This window comes from Orussus abietinus, unplaced genomic scaffold, assembly GCF_000612105.2.
Source record: "Orussus abietinus isolate OABI.00-Male unplaced genomic scaffold, Oabi_2.0 scaffold19, whole genome shotgun sequence".
In the NCBI taxonomy this organism is placed as follows: Eukaryota; Metazoa; Arthropoda; class Insecta; order Hymenoptera; family Orussidae; genus Orussus; species Orussus abietinus.
Window position 1 is genome coordinate 357,114 of NW_019395981.1, and position 19,310 is coordinate 376,423.

The 19,310-nt window shown below is 40.8% G+C and overlaps 1 protein-coding gene across 1 annotated transcript; it reads left to right on the forward strand.

Moving 5' to 3' along the window:
• Nucleotides 1–32: 32 nt before the first annotated feature.
• On the forward strand, nt 33–19,213 carry LOC105699782 (dynein beta chain, ciliary). The gene is made up of 62 exons (XM_012425073.2): nt 33–161; nt 240–473; nt 574–681; nt 751–1,132; nt 1,201–1,412; nt 1,475–1,708; nt 1,802–2,005; nt 2,072–2,263; nt 2,350–2,556; nt 2,644–2,918; nt 3,016–3,134; nt 3,224–3,539; nt 3,797–3,997; nt 4,090–4,312; nt 4,394–4,489; nt 4,584–4,930; nt 5,012–5,168; nt 5,249–5,481; nt 5,542–5,831; nt 5,911–6,059; nt 6,151–6,396; nt 6,490–6,714; nt 6,785–6,986; nt 7,061–7,227; nt 7,335–7,747; nt 7,822–8,092; nt 8,167–8,429; nt 8,503–8,813; nt 8,883–8,998; nt 9,070–9,281; nt 9,392–9,595; nt 9,691–9,762; nt 9,843–10,058; nt 10,177–10,414; nt 10,513–10,705; nt 10,793–10,970; nt 11,058–11,186; nt 11,262–11,481; nt 11,553–11,714; nt 11,815–12,123; nt 12,213–12,449; nt 12,529–12,750; nt 12,821–13,072; nt 13,184–13,310; nt 13,494–13,627; nt 13,709–13,946; nt 14,013–14,200; nt 14,308–14,477; nt 14,611–14,831; nt 14,913–15,189; nt 15,270–15,545; nt 15,661–16,066; nt 16,150–16,469; nt 16,528–16,660; nt 16,736–17,020; nt 17,081–17,287; nt 17,368–17,701; nt 17,951–18,126; nt 18,200–18,310; nt 18,379–18,552; nt 18,621–18,769; nt 18,863–19,213. Exons 1-62 carry the CDS (start codon nt 33–35, stop codon nt 19,155–19,157), a joined length of 13,587 nt encoding a protein of 4,528 aa, XP_012280496.1. The 3' UTR covers nt 19,158–19,213.
• Nucleotides 19,214–19,310: the final 97 nt, after the last annotated feature.

The following is a 19,310-nucleotide window of genomic DNA, read 5'->3' on the forward strand; positions in this document are numbered from 1 at the left end:
CCCGAACGAAGAGTATCTAAAACTCGACAAAAATGGGAGATAAAAAAGAAGAAAAAAAGGACGAAGACAAGCGTCTTGAGTTCATTTACCAGTATTTAGTTCGTTCGAGTAAGTTAAAAGCAGATAAGTGGGCAAAAATGTTAGGACACGATGAATCAAAGGTAGAAATAATTTTAATAACCTCCTCTTTTCCTCTTTCCTATTTACTTTGAATTTCATTCCAAATTCCCCCCTTTCAGGATATACTAATGAAGTTCTTCAACGTACCGGCTAATAAAATTTTAATCATGCAAGTCAGTACAACCGGTGCGTTGACCCCATTTTTAAGCATTCAACCAGGAAGTAAAGTAAAATCGTCTTATTTTATTAAACGAAGCAAAGTTATGGTCACCGAAGACAATTATCGAGATGTTTTAATAATGGGTGATATGGCTCCTAGACCGGTCGATGAGCTTGCTGTCCTCGTTGAAGAGGTATGCATTTTATTCTATAATTAATTTCATCAAGAGAAATTCTTCCTCCCTGAAATAAAAATTTCTTTCACATAATAATTAAAAGGAAATGTAATAATAGGTCTTCGTCCCGATTCTCTCGAATCCAAAAAATCATACGGGATGGCCAGCTGTAGTAGTGGAGGATGTAAAAAAACACGTGTATGACTTTCGGAGTCTACTATGCCAGGTATGAATTTTCTTTGTGATAAAAATTTGATGCGAATAATATTTAGAGAACATTTCTTTAATCACATAGGTACGAGGAAAAATGACAGGTCAAATGTTACTGCCAATGCCAATGGGGATCGAAAGGATTTTCGATGCTGAAACATTGATTAAACAGACTTCCGGTGACCAGGTTGATATTCAACTAAAAAGCAACATCGAAGGCATTATCATTAAATGGTCGAGTCAAATTAATGACATCCTTAATGAAGAGAGCACCAGTACTTTCAACGAAGGCAATCATCCTGTGCCCAGTGTCGAGATATTGTTCTGGCAAGATAGATTAAAAAATATTGAATCAATTTATGAGCAAATGAGAGATCCTCGAGTGAAGAAGATGGCTACTATTTTGGAGCTTACAGGAAGCCCTCATTTCCCGTGCTTGCAGGAAATCTTTAAAAATGTCGTCGCTGGTTAGCTCATTTTTAAAGCTTGTGTAATTGAAAATATGTTGTGACATTTACATGTCTTTTGCTTACAGCTGTTATAGAGGCTCGTGACATATGTCTATACTTGAAACCTTTGAAACCTTATTTTGAGGAGATTGAAAGTTCGGACTTCAATGACATTCAACCAAAGCTGAAACCAATGTTGCACTGTATTTGCTTAACCTGGGCTAATTCCAAATACTACTGCACTACTTCTCGCATTATAACATTACTTTCTGAAGTTGCGAACCTCCTCATCTCAGAGGTACAAAATCAACCCGAGTGAATTCTCTTGATCCATTTGCATAAATTGCAGCATTCTTCCAGGCCAGTAAATCCCTAGATCCAGGATCCTTGTTTCAAGGGGATATTGAAGACAACCTGAAGCGCCTGATTAAAACGGGAGAAACTGTGGAATATTTTGAAGAATTATTTGAAACCTTTCGGGAAAAGGTTGACACATACTTCAAGCCTCCAGCGGAGCCACTATTGTGGACCTTTCATCAAAAATTAATATTTGGAAGGTTGATTAAATTCAAAAAACGACTCGAAGAGATCCAGGTTCAATACTACGTCCTTTACTCAGAAAACATTAATACAGAATTTATATTACCCCGTTTAATAATATCGACCTTTTCTGTTGAACAATTTTAGTCCTTGTTCGAGATCGCTCAAGAGTACTTGAAGTTAGAGAAAACAGAACTGGCTGGATTGAAAGGGAAAGTACTATGCTCGATGACTTTCGATATTTATGAAGAGTTCACGAAACTTTACAATGAATTCTCTTCGGTACAATATGACATCCTGATGCCGGAGAACGTCGAATTCTCGAATGACTTGTCCAAGTTCCTGAAAAAGGTTGAAAGCTCAAGTGTTGCTAAACAAAGAAATATAAACTCTCGAATAATGGAGGTTGGATTTTAGGTAGAAGAATTCGACAGAAGATTGGGCTCAATTTTTGAAAAGGCATTTGCTGAGTGCCACAACATCGAAAGTATGTTCAAGTTAATTTGGATAATGGGAGCGATCGCACTTAGACCGATTATTATGCAGCAACTATGGCACCATTATGAACGTCTGTTAACAATGTTGAACGAGCAGTTGGACACTGTCAAAGTAGACAAGCGTTTAATTTTAAAACTCTATCCTTAGTCTGGATAAAAATTAAACAAAAATTATACTTTAATCTGCTTTTTTTTCAGGGTTTATATGACGAAAATTTCGGGAGCAAACGAAAAGGCGAGATGATCGTGGACCAATTCTTTCCACCCGTGGCAGGTGCACTGTGGTGTTTAATGAAAATGAAACACCGCATTGAATATCCCATGGAATGCATGAAATTCGTGGATCATCCTTTATTGCTTACCCAAACGGGGCAAGACCTACACGACAAATTCGATGAACTGCATGTAATTAAATTTCCCAGTATGCAGTGCTGCAGTTTTGCATACATGATTGTGAAATAGTGAAATAACAGTATTATTCCTTGCGCAAAGGATATATTGCAGACCTCCGAGGAAGAGATATTCGAAACGTGGGTGGAAACGGTGCCGGAGATTTGCTCGACAAATTTGGCCAAAACCCTTCTCTCCGTCCTCGACGACAATTCGCTCCAAGTCAATTTCGACGTGGAATTGACTGCAGTACTGAGAGAAACTCGATACATGATCATTATGCAAAAAGAGAATCTGCCACAGGAAGCCGTGGATCTCTACAACAGAACTCAGTTTTTCTTCGACTGCAATTACAATCTCACTCTTATCGTTAACTGGTTCGTTTCTTAACGTTCCAGGAATTTTCCAGACTCATAATTCCCTCAGAAATTAAATTAATTGAGATCATTTTCACGCGAATTAATATGAATCCAGGTACAACAGAATAAGGTCGCACAGTTCACCCGTGGAGTTCGATTTAATTCGCGACGAAATCAACAGCATCGATCAACTAATTGCACAAGGTCAAGAAAACTATGACTGGAACTCTTCGGGTACTATTGATGCATTATTTTAACTATGAAATGGTTAACTTTAATTCTCTGTTAAAACGGAATAATTGTCTTATGGTCATAAATTGTAGAGGTTCCTGAGTACGTTGAAAGTTTATTGAACTTGGTCAAGAAATTGCATTCTCGCATATTCAAGGCTCAAGAAAACGTTGAAAATCTTCTCAAGATGATCTATTCCTGGGCAATGTTGCCCGTTTTAGATCGCAAAGATCTAAAGGATGAAAATCTTCTAGCGATCAACGAGCGCGACGAGCGATTTGCAAAAAGATACGGCGAAATCGAAATCGCCGTTAATGAGATCGAACGAGTACTAGATGAAAATTACAAATTATTCTTTGGTCTCATTCCCGAATCCGAGTACATCGACGTGTCCGAGGAGGAAGGTTCGTCCTATTATCACGAATCACCAAAATTTCTCTCTTGAAAATTCGATATGGAACACTATTTTAAAAAAAATAATCAATATGCGCAAATTATTCAGTGAATGAAGTAGAAGAACCTGCGCAGATTATCAATGAAGACGATGCTGAGGACGAAGACAAAGAGGAGAAAGAAGCAAAGTAAATATATTTCCAATATTTCCATGACGTAGAATAATTTTTCTAATAATTTTTTAACTAACTGATGTCTAATTATTGCTTTAGAGAAGAGGCCGCAGAAGAGGAGGCAGAGGTCGGAGAAAAAGTACCGGAAGTACAATTGTCTCCTTCTGAAATTTTACGGCGAGAAGAGGAAGCGAAACTCGAAGCCGAACTTGAAGCTGAGAGACAGCTTAAATGGAAACCGTATTTAGCGTATATTGACGAACTCATATCGAAGGGATTAATACAAGCTGTGTCTACTAGGTATGAATATATTTTTCAGTTTCATCTATTAACATTATTCCTGAGAAAAAACCGGGAATTATTGAATTATTTATCCTCCTACATTTTGCCAGTCTCTGTTACATTCTTGACGAAACGGATCCCGAGGGAAAAATGCATCCTCTCTTTGAGGTGGATCTTCGTCTAGATGTTCCAGACGTCATTTATCGTCCATCGGTTTATATAGATGATCCGAGTGGATTTTATGCATTTTACGAAGAGTTAATGTTTAACATCATGAAAATGGGCGCTCTGGTGCCACGAGTAAACACCGAAATCTCGGAGGACCATTACGGGGTAATAAAAATCATTTTCATGGTAGAAAGAAAATTTGAATAATCACGTTGAAAAGAACCCGAGGTTTTATGATATTTCCAGGTGGATCTGGCAGAAGATGAAGGAATCATATTCATGTTAGAGGAGACGTGCAATCGCGTTAAGCACGTGCTTGTTCAGGCCCAAGAATATGCGCTGGTGAGATACTCTATAAAGACATCGAAAGAAACATTTCAAATACTGTACTTTCGTAAGGTGCGTCGTACTGTAATTGTCATTGCATGTAATGCAGATTTATGAGCCGTATTCCTGGTTATGGCTGGACAACCGGCAGCAGTACTTGGATTTATTTCTGCGTTTTGCAAGAATGTTAACCGAGGAAGAGAAAGAAATGGCAGTTCAATCGCCCGAAAGTGTAGCCCAGTTTCTCAAGGAGAAAAAGCCAGAATTGTCGGATTTCAAGAGAGAAATCGATTACTTCGTGGACTTGTACAAGAAGTGCAATGGCATAGAGTCTGAGAAAATCTTTTGCCGTTGGTTCCGAGTAAACGTCAAGCCATTTAAGCAAGCTCTTCTCAATACGATTTGCAAATGGGCTAATTTGTTGAAAACGCATCTGATAGACCGGGTCAATTCAAGGTAGGTAATCGAAATATTTTTTTAAATCCTGTTTCAAATAATCCTGGAAATTATTTCTTAAGTTAATGCATTTTTTTACAGCCTGGAAGGTCTTTCGGCATTTTTAGATGAAGCCAAGGATAGGTTTATGAAACCTGTACAAGAGGATGACTACGACGGGTTGCTGCAAACGATTTATTATCTGAAGGAAGTCAGGGACAGACAATTCGAGATTGATGACATGTTTGAGCCCTTGAAGGTGCGTCCAGATATTAATTAATAAATGATTCTTCATTTTGTAATTTGGAATAAAAATCGATTGATTTTTCATTCTCTCAGGAGACTATAGAGCTACTGAAAGAATACGATGTCGAGTTCCCGGAAGAAACGTTTAATTCTTTGGTGAAGTTGCCAGAGATTTGGGCCATTGTAAAGAAATTAGCGGCTCAGGTGAAGCAAGTCGTTCAGCCCCTTCTGGCTCATCAGATAGACCTTCTGAAGAAACGATTGAACTTCTTCGATTTCCGGCAACAAAAGTTCCTGGCAGACTTCCATGCCAGCCCGGTATTCAGGTAAAGTAAAAATAGAAACGAAATGAAACTCTTCTTATTTCTCTTTTCGATGAATTTCAGATTCGGATGTGAAAATGTGTATGAAAAACTGGACCAACTGAACGCGAAGACCGAAGCTTTCGAGAAGGAATTGGAAACGGTCGCTGAAACAGCAAATATATTCGAGCAACAACTTCCGGAGTACAAGCACGTAAAACAGGTTCGAAGGGAACTGAAGGTACTGAAATGCTTGTGGGACTACGTGAACATTATTCAGACCAGCTTGGACGAGTGGAAGATAACTGTCTGGAAGAAAATCGACGTGGAGGGAATGGACCAAGAGTGCAAAAAGCTCACCAAAGAATTGAGGCGTACGTGCAGATACGAATTATAATTTCTACTTAAATACAATTAACAGAATGAATGAAGAAAATAATTTTCCGCCACCAGTGCTGGATAAGGAAGCAAAAGTTTGGGAGCTATATCAGTTTATCGAAGGAGAAGTCAAGAACATGATGTCGTCACTGAGAGCTGTGTCGGAACTTCAAAATCCGGCGATCAGAGATAGACATTGGCAGCAACTTATGGCAGAGACCCAAGTATTAATTACATAATTAAACGTGGACAATTTTGTGCCATTTCTGATAACTCTTGATATAATTTTATTCCTCTTTTATTATCACGTCCTAGGTGAGATTCACAATGGATGATAAGACGACCCTAGAGGACCTCTTGAAGTTGAAACTTCACAAGTTCGAGGAGGAAGTAAAGAATACGGTAGACAAGGCCGTAAAGGAAATGGCCATGGAGAAAACCTTGAAGGAACTGAACAATACTTGGGCTAATTTAGAATTCGATAAAGAGCTTCATGACCGTACGAAGTTATTCGTACTGAAAATTAGCGAAGAAACGATAGAAACGTTGGAAGAAAATCAAGTGAGCCGAAGAATTCGGTCATCCTTGCGGTGCCACTTCTACAAAGTCTGAATATCGATTAAACGTGAACTTTTATTTTTTTAATTAATTTAGGTGCAATTGCAAAACATGTTGGGCTCGAAATACGTAGGGTACTTCCTTGACGAAGTGACTGACTGGCAGACTAAATTAAGTAATGCCGACGCTGTTATAAACGTTTGGTTCGAAGTGCAGCGAGCCTGGATGCATCTGGAAAGTATCTTTATCGGGTCCGAAGACATTCGCAGTCAATTACCCGAAGATTCTAAGCGCTTCGAAAAGATAGACAGGGACTTTAAGGTAGTACTAATTTCTCCTGAAATTTTAATCGACCGATGATAACGAGCGAACTTTCCCGAATATTTCCTAGGAATTATTGAGAGATATGCTAGCCACTCTGAACATAGTGAAGGCCACTAACAAGCCAAAATTGCTGGAACGTCTCGAAGAATTGCAGAAGCAGTTGAACCTATGCGAAAAAGCGCTCGCCGATTATTTAGAGACGAAAAGGTTGGCATATCCGAGGTTCTACTTCGTGTCTCCCGCCGATCTTCTAGACATCCTCAGCAATGGCAAGTCAGGCGGACTAATCCATATTTATTGTATTTAAAAAATTAATATCCGCAATGTTGAAACTTATCCGCAGGAAATAATCCAGAGTTGGTGTGTCGCCACTTGACGAAATTGTACGACTCGATAGCGCAATTAAAGTGGAAGCAGGAGGGAGGAAAAAATTCAAAAATCGCGAACGCCCTGATAGCCAAGGATGGAGAAGTCATGACAATGCACGGAACCTGCGACTGCAGTGGTAAGGTGCGAAAAATACATTGTTTGTCAGCGTCACTATCTACTGTTTTGCCAGAAAATTCGTAAAAGCGTTCAGGTAATATTTCCCTATTTTCCTGATATCGATGAGTCAGGTGGAGGTCTGGTTAAACCGAGTGACGGACGCGATGCGCAGATCTGTCAGGTTCCATTTTAGCCAAGCTGTGGGTTCTTACGACGAAAAACCGCGAGAACAATGGATTTTTGATTACGAGGCCCAGCCAGCCCTCTGTGGGACTCAGATTTGGTGGACCACAGAGGTGAACATGGCCTTCGCCCGGGTTGAAGAGGGCTTCGAAAACGCCCTGAAGGACTACCAAAAGAAGCAGATCCAGCAGCTGAACGTCTTAATCACGATTCTTTGCGGGGAGTTGAACGAAAACGATCGGCAAAAAATCATGACGATTTGCACGATCGATGTGCACGCGAGGGACGTTGTCGCTAAAATGATCACCATGAAGGCCGAGAGTTCGTCCAGTTTCCAATGGCAGTCTCAATTGCGACACAGGTTCAAAGAAAAGCGGCAGTAATACGATTTTCCATTATTTTAATTTGTAACAACTTACCTTGATTTTAAATTAGATGGGACGACAAACTGGGCGATTGCTTCGCTAACATTTGTGACGCGTGCTTCTCCTACGGCTACGAGTATTTAGGCAACGTACCGAGACTCGTTATAACACCTTTGACAGACAGGTGTTACATCACACTGACGCAGTCTTTGCATTTGGTTATGGGAGGAGCTCCAGCTGGCCCAGCTGGTACCGGGAAAACTGAGACCACCAAGGATCTGGGTCGAGCCCTAGGTCAAATGGTGTATGTCTTCAATTGCTCGGAGCAAATGGACTACAAAGTGGGGACTGTACCCAGAAATCTACAAATGACAATCATATTTTATCCATCACTTTAACCGGAATTATTTTACAGTCTTGTGGAAATATTTACAAGGGATTGGCGCAGACCGGTGCGTGGGGATGTTTTGATGAATTCAATAGAATTTCTGTGGAAGTCCTTTCCGTGGTCGCGGTACAAGTGAAATCCGTCCTCGATGGGATCAAAAATAGGAAGAAAAAATTCCTCTTCTTTGGAGAAGAGTTAAACATTATAGACACGGTCGGGATGTTTATTACCATGAATCCTGGTTATGCAGGCAGGACGGAGCTCCCGGAAAATTTGAAGACTTTATTCAGGTATAGGGTCATCTTTGAAAATGATTAATTTAAGAGACCTCTGTCAGCCTAACATTGCATTAAAACAAAATAGGCCCTGCGCGATGGTGGTCCCCGATTTTGAATTGATTTGCGAAATCATGCTGGTTGCTGAAGGCTTCCAGGAAGCTCGATTGCTGGCCAGGAAATTCATCACTCTGTACACCCTCTGTCGAGAATTATTGTCGAAGCAAGACCATTACGACTGGGGATTAAGGGCGATCAAATCCGTCTTGGTCGTTGCTGGGAAATTGAAACGTGGAGATCGATTACGTCCCGAAGATCAAGTGCTCATGAGAGCACTGCGAGACTTTAATACTCCAAAAATAGTAACGGATGATGTCCCCGTATTTATGGGCCTAATCGGTAAGAATATAATAAGAAACCATAACAAAGCTAACGTAGTATAACTAATTTATGTATAATGGATTTCAGGGGATCTGTTTCCAGCACTGGACGTTCCTCGAAAGAGGGACATGGATTTTGAGATGATGGTTAGAACAGCTGCTATAGATTTGAAAATGCAACCAGAGGACGGTTTCATTTTGAAAGTATGTTTTAGCACGATATCAGGAAACCACATGCTGATATTGACTATATACGTATTATTATGTGTTGCTAGGTGGTTCAATTGGAGGAATTGTTTAACGTGCGACATTCGGTGTTCATCGTTGGTCTTGCAGGAACGGGGAAGACTCAAGTATGGAAAACCTTAAACAGGACATATTTTAACCAAAAACGCAAGCCTTATTACAATGACCTGGACCCAAAAGCTGTTACTAACGATGAATTGTTCGGAGTTATTAATCCGGCCACGAGGGAATGGAAAGACGGGTTTAAATAATTTTTTAACATATCCGTTATATCATCATCGTAATTTAAACTAATAAAGTAATTACTTTACAACCAGTTGACGTTGTAAAAATCTGAATACATTTTTGCAGATTATTTTCTACGCTGATGAGGGACCAAGCTAACATGCCGGGAGATGGACCCAAATGGATTGTTTTCGATGGTGATATAGATCCCATGTGGATCGAATCCCTGAATACTGTAATGGATGACAATAAAGTTCTTACTTTGGCTAGTAACGAGAGGATCGCACTGACCAAACACATGAGACTTCTTTTCGAAATCTCAAATTTAAGGTACCGCGTACTTAGAAGTATATTCACATGGTTTATGTTACATCTTGATGAGAAATAGTAGAGATTAATATTAATTGATCTATGCCAAATTACAGAACTGCGACACCTGCCACTGTATCTCGGGCTGGAATATTATATATTAACCCTCAGGATCTGGGCTGGAATCCGTCAGTACATGCACTAATAATTAACAATTTACCATCCTGTCGAGAGAAACTCGATTATACTTTCGTACATTTAATAACAGATTCGTAGCAAGTTGGATAGACACCCGAGACAACGCCGAAAAGGCAAACCTGGTAATACTTTTCGACAAGTACATTCCACCCTTGTTGGAAGTAACAAAAACGAAATTCAAGAAGATAACTCCCTTGCCGGAGATCTGCCACCTAGAGATGCTCTGCAATTTGTTGGATTGTTTTTTAATCAAGGAAAACGTTCCTCCAGAATGTCCTAAGGAGTGGTACGTAAAATCGGCCCCAAAATGCACATTGCGAGTAAAATCATTATTTTCTTCCGGGGCAATTCATTGCACGGTTCGGGAGCACTTATTCATCTCGATAATGCACCTGGTGCCCCAGGTACGAAATATATTTTGCATTCGCCTGCATATGGGCGTTCGGATCTGCAATGTTTCAAGACCAACTCATCGACTGGCGCAATGAATTCTCCAAGTGGTGGGTGAACGAGTTCAAGGCTGTAAAATTCCCCTCGACTGGCAACGTCTTTAGCTACTTTATAGAAACAGAAACGAAGAGGATGCTACCGTGGAGCGAGAAAATCAGTAAATTTGAATTAGACATGGACATCCCATTACAGGTGCCACGTAACTTTGCAATAATCTCCAGGTTAATTTAAACCACGATTGACACGAACGCATTAGTATTTTAAATTGACGTTAAATAATATTATTTCAGTCGACGCTTGTTTCCACCGGAGAGACCGCACGATTACGCTTTTTCATGGATTTGTTAATGAAAATCAGGGTGCCCGTCATGCTAGTCGGAAGTGCTGGGTCTGGAAAAAGCGTGATCGTTGCAGAAAAGCTATCAAGCCTGCCAGATAGCTATAACATTGCAAATGTACCCTTCAACTATTACACAACATCAGGTATGCGTGTTAATTCTTGACGATATGAGTTACTTAACATTCAAGCGAAGGGTTTTAATAAATCACTAACATTCAACGCCGGTGTAGAAATGCTGCAGAGAGTACTAGAGAAACATCTTGAAAAAAAAGCTGGTCGCAATTACGGCCCACCTGGAAATAAAGTTTTGATATACTTTGTCGATGATATGAACATGCCAGAAGTAGACACTTATGGAACCGTCCAGCCTCACACTCTTATTCGCCAACATATGGATTACGGTCATTGGTAAGATCGCATCTTTTTTCCTGTTATCCTTATCTAATAGGTTCACTTATCAGAAAATGGAATTTCGAGATCAAGTAATTGTTCTAGGTACGATCGGGCAAAATTGACCCTGAAAGATATCCATAACACCCAATACGTATCTTGTATGAATCCAACTGCTGGTAGCTTTACCATCGATCCTCGTCTTCAGAGACATTTTGCAGTGTTTGCTGTCAGGTACAGTTCTTTTCCAAATATTCCTTTTTTTTTTTTTAAAGAAACCACACAAATTCTAATAATTCTTTCCTCCAGCTTTCCTGCTCAGGATGCTTTAGTGACAATCTACAGTCAAATATTGCAGCAACATTTCGGCAATCCGTCGACAAAAATCAACCTAATGGTCCAGAAAATGATAGGATGCATCATAGATGCTGCCATATACCTTCACCAGAAGATCTCGTCCACCTTCCTACCGACTGCCATCAAGTTCCACTACATATTCAACTTACGCGACTTGTCGAACATATTCCAGGTTGTTATCAACACTTCTACACGGTTGTCTCTCTCATCTTGAAGTACTATCTACAATCCATGATTTTCCAGGGAGTTCTTTTTGCAAATGGCGACACGATACCGACTCCGAGTTCCGCCCTGCGATTGTACATCCACGAGGCAAACCGCGTGTACAGTGATAAATTAATTAATTCCGAGGATCAGAAGCTTTTTGAAGCACTCATAATGGAAGCCCTCAGGAAGAACGTGCCCGTAATTAACCGATTTCATATATCATCGAATATTCCTCGGGTTAATCATTCATTACTGATGTGAAGTCGTTTCATTAAATCGCGAGTACTTAATTAATTAGGAACTCGACGAGAACGCCGTATTCGCACCTCCCTTGGTCTTTTGCCATTTCGCCGAGGGCATTGGAGACCCGAAGTACATGCCCATCAAGGATTGGCCACATCTCATTAAACTCTTAGACGATGCTTTAACGAATTACAACGAACTGGTGGCGGCAATGAGCCTGGTCATGTTCGATGACGCCATGTATCATGTATGCCGAATTAACCGAATTTTAGAATCGCCGAGAGGAAACGCCTTATTAGTGGGAGTTGGTGGAAGTGGCAAACAATCCTTATCCCGTTTATCGGCATTCATCTCCTCACTCGAGGTATTCTTTTGCTAAATAGATGAATTTAATCAGCCATTGATTGAACCCCACTGTACCTTCGAGATTTAAATTGATTTCAATTATTTAAGGTCTTCCAAATCCAACTGAGGAAAGGCTATTCTATGACTGATTTGAGAGCAGACTTGGCGGTACAATACATTAAAGCTGGGTTGAAAAATATTGGAATCATGTTCCTGATGACGGATTCTCAGGTAGCACAAGAGAAATTTTTGGTGGTCGTTAACGATATGTTGGCATCCGGAGAAATAGCCGACTTGTTCGCCGATGACGAGCTCGACAACGTTATAAATGGAGTACGAGGCGAGGTAAGTTAATATCTGGAAATATTTCTAACGAGTCCACTGAGACATTTAAATCGTTCCGGTTTATTCGCGTAATGTACAGGTAAAACAGAGTGGAATCATGGACACGAAAGAAAATTGTTGGAAATTCTTCATAGACCGCGTAAGAAGGCAATTAAAGTGCGTACTTTGTTTTTCCCCGGTGGGTGCGACTTTGCGGAAAAGGGCAAGACAGTTTCCCGCTATCGTTAATTGCACGTCGATTAACTGGTTCCAAGACTGGCCGCAAGCAGCTTTGGAATCCGTATCTGCGCGATTTTTAGAGGTATTTGTTTCCCCGTGATAACTCACTATTTAAACATATGCCCTGCTTACTTAAAATAATTATTTTTTAGGAATTAGAGGAATTGCCAGTTGATTATCGAACTTCAGTCTCTTTGTTCATGTCCTATGTGCACACTGTCGTAAACGAAACCTCCAAGGTGTACTTGCAAAATGAGAAACGGTACAACTATACAACTCCGAAGTCGTTTTTGGAGCAGATTGTTCTGTATTCGAAACTCCTAGCCGAGAAAACGTACGACTTGAAAGCCATGATCCTTCGACTGGAAAATGGCTTGACAAAATTAGCATCTTGTGCAGGGCAGGTAACTCACGAGGGCAATAAAATATAAAATCCAACATGAAAGGCTTCTTCGATGTACAGACAGATTTTTGCGAATCTCGAGTCTCCAAAGAACGATTTCTGATTTAATCAGGTGGATGAATTGAAAGCAGTCCTCGCGGTTCAAGAGGTGGAGCTGAAAAAGAAGAACGAAGTGGCGGATAAGATTTTAGCAGAAGTACGCGCTGAAAATATGAAAGCAGAGGGAGAAAAGGAAATCGGTATATTTATTTTTAACTTAGAAATTTCGCTGAATTTCAAAAACCACTGGAAGTAAATCCGCCAAGACCCTTTTCACTAAAAATCAGAGTCCCACGTTTTTACCGTAAAATATAAAAGCAAAACGGGTTTAATAAATTATAAAACACCTTTTGCGAGAAATGTAAATAAATATATTTTTTTAGTAACCGAGGAGGAAGCCAAAGTCGCGGAAATAAAGGAGCGAGTATCCGAAAGGCAGAAACGTTGTGACGAGGACTTGGCGAAAGCAGAGCCGGCTGTTCGTCAAGCCGAAGCTGCTTTGGATACTTTGAACAAAGTAAATTATATATGAAAATTATGATCAGCCTATTTGATAAAGAATGTCCAGATTACTTAGACGCACATTTCCGTGCTTTAGAATAACCTGACAGAATTGAAGTCATTCGGAACACCGCCTGATGCAGTGGCAAATGTTGCTCAAGCAGTGCTAGTTCTGTTTTCTCCGAAAGGAAAAGTGCCTAAAGACAGAAGCTGGAAGGCTTGCAAAGTGATGATGGGTGCTGTGGACACTTTTCTCTCGCAGTTAAGAAACTATGATAAGGAAAATATTCATCCAGAAGTCGTTAAGGCTATCCAACCCTACATAAACGACAAAGGTACAAGATGGCGGACGTCATTTCCAGGGTTCTTAATGGGTTTAATTAATTTCCTTCTTCGTACAGATTTCGATCCAGAATTTATTTACTCAAAATCTCAAGCGGCTGCAGGCTTGTGCAGCTGGGTGAAGAATGTCATGGTATTTCACTACATTAACGAAAATGTTAAACCGCTCAGAGTTGCCCTTGCTCAAGCTAACGCCGAGCTTAAAGCAGCCATGGATAAGCTGGGTGCTTTGCAATCTCGATTGGATGTACGTACATTTCTCCATAATTTTTATATTTCTCTTCGACTTAGAGAAATGATATTTAAACCGCAACCTAGTGACTAGGATAAAAATTAGATTCTTCTTTCGTGCAGGAGTTGCAAAAAGTATTGGACGTTTTGGGGGAAAAAATGGACATCGCCTTGGCAGAGAAGCAAAAATGTCAAGAGGAGGCTGACAAGACTGCATTGACAATAGACTTAGCCAACAGATTGGTCAATGGACTGGCATCGGAGAAAATTCGTTGGACCAAGACGGTAGAAGTGTATGCATTTTATTTTTCAAAATTACTAACTTCCAATGTTAAATAATTCTTTGGCTCGCAGTGGTATTATTTTCATTGGCTTAAAGACTGTGCAACACTGAAATAATTATAATAATTATTTATTTATTTTCAGATTGAACACATCCGGTATCACAATACCAGGAGATGTACTCATAGTGACGGCGTTTATCTCTTATGTCGGATGTTTTACGCGGAAATACAGAAACGATTTAATGAATGTTTATTGGTTGCCATATATGAGCACCCTGGATGTCGAGATACCTCGAACACCGGATCTCGACCCGTTAACATTGTTAACGGACGATGCCCAAATTGCCCAGTGGAATAACGAAGGTATTTCCTAACAAATTGTAATTTATTACAAAGTCTAACGATTATAGAGTATGTAAGTAATTTAATTATGTTTTTTTCCAGGTTTGCCAATGGATCGAATGTCAACTGAAAATGCGACGATTCTGACGAATTCATCTCGCTGGCCCCTGATGATAGACCCACAATTACAGGGAATAAAATGGATCAAAACTAAATACGGAGAGGAACTTAAAATTCTAAGATTAACGCAAAGAAGTTATTTGGATCGACTGGAATACGCCGTAGTAAATGGCGAAGTTGTTTTGCTGGAGAATATCATGGAAACTGTCGATGCAGTGTTAGACCCGATACTAGGCCGAGTTCTCGTGAAGAAAGGACGGTGCGAAAATGCGCCTCCCATAGTGACTAAAAATATTCAGAGATTTTTCCATAGGCACTTAATTCATCCTCACATTTTAGAGCGATCAAAGTGGGCGACAAAGAAATCGATTACAACCCCCTGTTCCGCCTAATTCTGCAAACGAAACTTGCCAATCCTCACTACAAGCCCGAAATGCAAGCGCAGACAACGCTCATCAATTTTACAGTCACAAAAGATGGTCTGGAGGAACAATTGTTAGGCGAGGTTGTGAAAGCAGAACGTCCAGATTTGGAGGCCACAAAAGCGAAACTGACCACCCAACAGAACACCTTCAAAATTACTCTGAAAACCCTGGAAGATGATCTTTTGCACAGGTATTATTTTAATCATTAAGTAAAGAGAAAGAAATCATCTCATGCATTAGAACAATCAACTTTTTGTGATCTCGTTATTCCGGTCGGATTTTCAACATTTCTTTTCCGTTTCTAGACTCTCCTCGGCTGGTCCTAATGTGTTAAGTGACGTGGCACTCGTGGTTAATTTGGAAACTACGAAGAAGACGGCGGCAGAAATTGAGATCAAGGTAGCAGAGGCCAAAGTGACGGCGGTGAAGATCGACGAAGCAAGGGAATTCTACAGACCTGCCGCATCGAGAGCGAGTCTTCTCTACTTCATCCTCAACGACCTGAATAAAATTAACATGCTGTACCAGTTTTCCCTAAAGGCGTTTAGCGTCGTTTTCCAAAATGCCATCAAATTCGCCAAGCAGTCCGATAATCTTTCGAAACGAGTCACGAACCTGATAGACAGCATTACATACATGGTCTTCGTATACACGAGCAGAGGTCTGTTCGAAAGCGACAAACTAATTTTCCTCTGTCAAATGATCATTCAGGTGAATTTAAAAAGAAAATAATCAAGTAACCGAATTAACAGTACCTCTGTATTTTTTTTCTAACATCCAGAATGGGTTTCCAGATATTACTGCAATTGAAGGAAATAGCCCAAGAGGAGCTGGATTTTCTTCTGAGGTGCCCCTACGTGCCAAATCTCATTAGTCCCGTAGATTTCCTTAACAATACCAGCTGGGGTGGGATAAAATTTTTGTCGACTCGGCTGGACGAATTTAAGAATCTAGACCGGGATATCGAGGGGGCTGCGAAGAGGTGGAAGAAATTCGTCGAGTCGGAAACACCGGAGAGAGAGAAGTTCCCCCAAGATTGGAAGAACAAAAGTGCACTGCAGAGATTGTGCATGATGAGATGCCTAAGATTGGACAGGATGACATATGCAGTTCGGTAAAATCGACGCCGAGTCAAATATTTCTCGAAAAGTGTGTCATAAATCCCATCGTAGGTGTTTCGTTGAGGAGAAATTGGGACCGAGGTTCACCGAGTCCAGGACTCCGCCATTCGAGAAGTCATACGAGGAAACAAGTGCAATTACTCCGGTATTCTTCATCTTGTCACCTGGTGTTGACCCCTTAAAGGTATCGACTAAATACCAAATTCCATTTTATTCGGGAGACCAGCCTCATCTTTACCATGTTTTTAAAAATCTACAGGACGTGGAAAAATTGGGAAAGCGTTTGGGCTTTACATTCGATGGTCTTAACTTCCACAACGTATCTCTTGGCCAAGGTCAAGAACCGGTAGCTGAACAAGCAATGGACATTGCAGCGGCCAACGGTCACTGGGTAATCTTGCAAAATGTGCATCTGGTTCAAAATTGGCTACCCAGTTTGGAGAAGAAAATGGAGCAACTTTTGGAAGAGGACCCTCATCCGGCTTACCGTTTGTACATCAGTGCCGAGCCCAGTGCCAACCCTCACACGTCGATAATTCCGCAGGTAACTTCTTGAGAGTCAAATTAAATCAAATGTCTCCTTAACTCGAGAAATATATTTCAGGGGATTTTGGAATCCGCAATAAAGATCACTAACGAGCCGCCTACGGGGATGCACGCTAACATACACAAAGCTCTGGACAATTTTAGTCAAGAAACCCTGGATGCCTGCACCAAAGAGACCGAATTTAAATCCATTTTATTTGCTCTCTGCTACTATCACGCAGTCGTTGCTGAACGCCGGAAATTCGGCCCGCAGGGATGGAACAGAGTTATTTCATATTTCTTAGTCTGCTCCAATCATTCCATTCACGACGAAAAAATTAATTTAACTGCGGCCGTGTTTTACAGACGTATCCCTTTAACTTCGGCGATTTGACGATAAGCGTATCCGTCTTGTTGAACTATCTGGAGAATAACAATAAGGTGCCTTGGGAGGATCTGAGGTATCTGTTCGGGGAAATTATGTACGGTGGACATATCACCGACGATTGGGACAGAAGATTATGTCAAACGTATTTACTGGAGTACTTGCAACCCGAGCTCCTGGATGGCGACCTGTACCTGGCTCCAGGGTTTTTGGGACCGCCAAATAGTGATTACGTGGCCTATCATCGGTACATCGATGACTATTTACCTCCAGAGAGTCCCCTTCTTTACGGGCTTCATCCAAATGCCGAAATCGGTTAGCCAACCAAACGAAAATCTGGTTTCCAAAACCTCGACCTTTCGCAAATAAATCGTAGAATCTTTATCCGCCCTTCTGGACATTTTAATAAATTTAATAAATGGACGCGTAACCAACCGTGGATCTAACTTCAAAAAAAGAAAGAAGAAACAAAGAGATTCACTGCCGAGTGGTCGAAATCTTGCGCGGCGCAGGACTAAATAAAATCGGAAGGAAAAAATTCCTCGCAATGTTAATTGTTCCCAGGATTTTTAACGATGACCGCGGAAACTTTGTTCCGAACCGTCCTTGAAATGCAGCCCAGAGACGTGGGTGAATCTACAGGAGTTGGCCTATCCAGGGAAGACAAAGTTAAAGCCATTATTGAAGATATTCTTGACAAACTTCCCGAGGAGTTCAACATTGCCGAGCTCATGAGCAAAGTGAATACACAATTTATATTTAATTTCACCGCGTATTTAATAAATTCTAATAACGTCCGAGCATGCCATTCAGGTCGAAGATCGGACGCCTTTCATTATCGTAGCCTTCCAGGAATGTGAAAGAATGAACATGCTATGCGGCGAGCTCAGAAGATCTCTTCGAGAACTGGATCTCGGCTTGAAAGTGAATTCCCATCGGTTCATAAATGCTACGCTAATATTCGACATTTTCCCTAAGCATCTCCGTTTCAGGGCGAGCTGACAATCAATGCAGACATGGAGGACTTGCAAAACTTTTTATTTATGGACTCCGTTCCTCCATCCTGGACTCGATTGGCATACCCCTCGAGTCTTGGACTGACAAACTGGTTCGTCGACATGATGAACAGAGTTGCAGAATTAAACTCATGGACCACGGATTTTAATGTGAGCCTCGTAGGAAACATTAACTCAGCGTCCCTATAATAACGCAATTTTTAACAACATTCCGCCAGCTCCCGTCTTCTGTGTGGCTTGCGGGCTTTTTTAATCCCCAGTCGTTCTTGACCGCCATCATGCAGCAAAGTGCTCGAAAAAATGAGTGGCCACTGGACAAGATGTGCCTCCATTGCGACGTGACAAAAAAACAAAAGGAAGAATTCAGGTCAATGAGTAACCAAATAATTCCCTAATTTACGATAAACTATTTATAGAGCAATCGTCCGGAGTGCCGTAAATTAAGGAATTTCTTTTACAGTGCTCCGCCGAGAGAAGGTGCTTACGTCAATAGTTTGTACATGGAAGGAGCCAGATGGGACATACAAGTCGGTGCAATTGTGGATTCGCGGCTGAAGGAACTGTTCCCACAGATGCCGGTAGTCTACATAAAAGCGATCACGCAAGACAAACAGGATTTAAAGAACATGTACGCCTGTCCAGTTTACAAGACAAGATCGAGAGGGCCAACATACGTCTGGACGTTTAATCTAAAAAGTAAAGACAAGCCGACAAAATGGACCCTCGCCGGGGTAGCGATTCTGCTCCAGATTTAAACTATACTTCTCGATACTTAACTAGATATTACAAAACCGTCACTGGGGTGCATAATCAGAGTGAAAAGAAAAAAAGGAATAAAACTATTTCCACGATACCAAAGGAACGATATTTTCCCTCGCGAGGTAACAACGCGAAATACCGCGAGATAT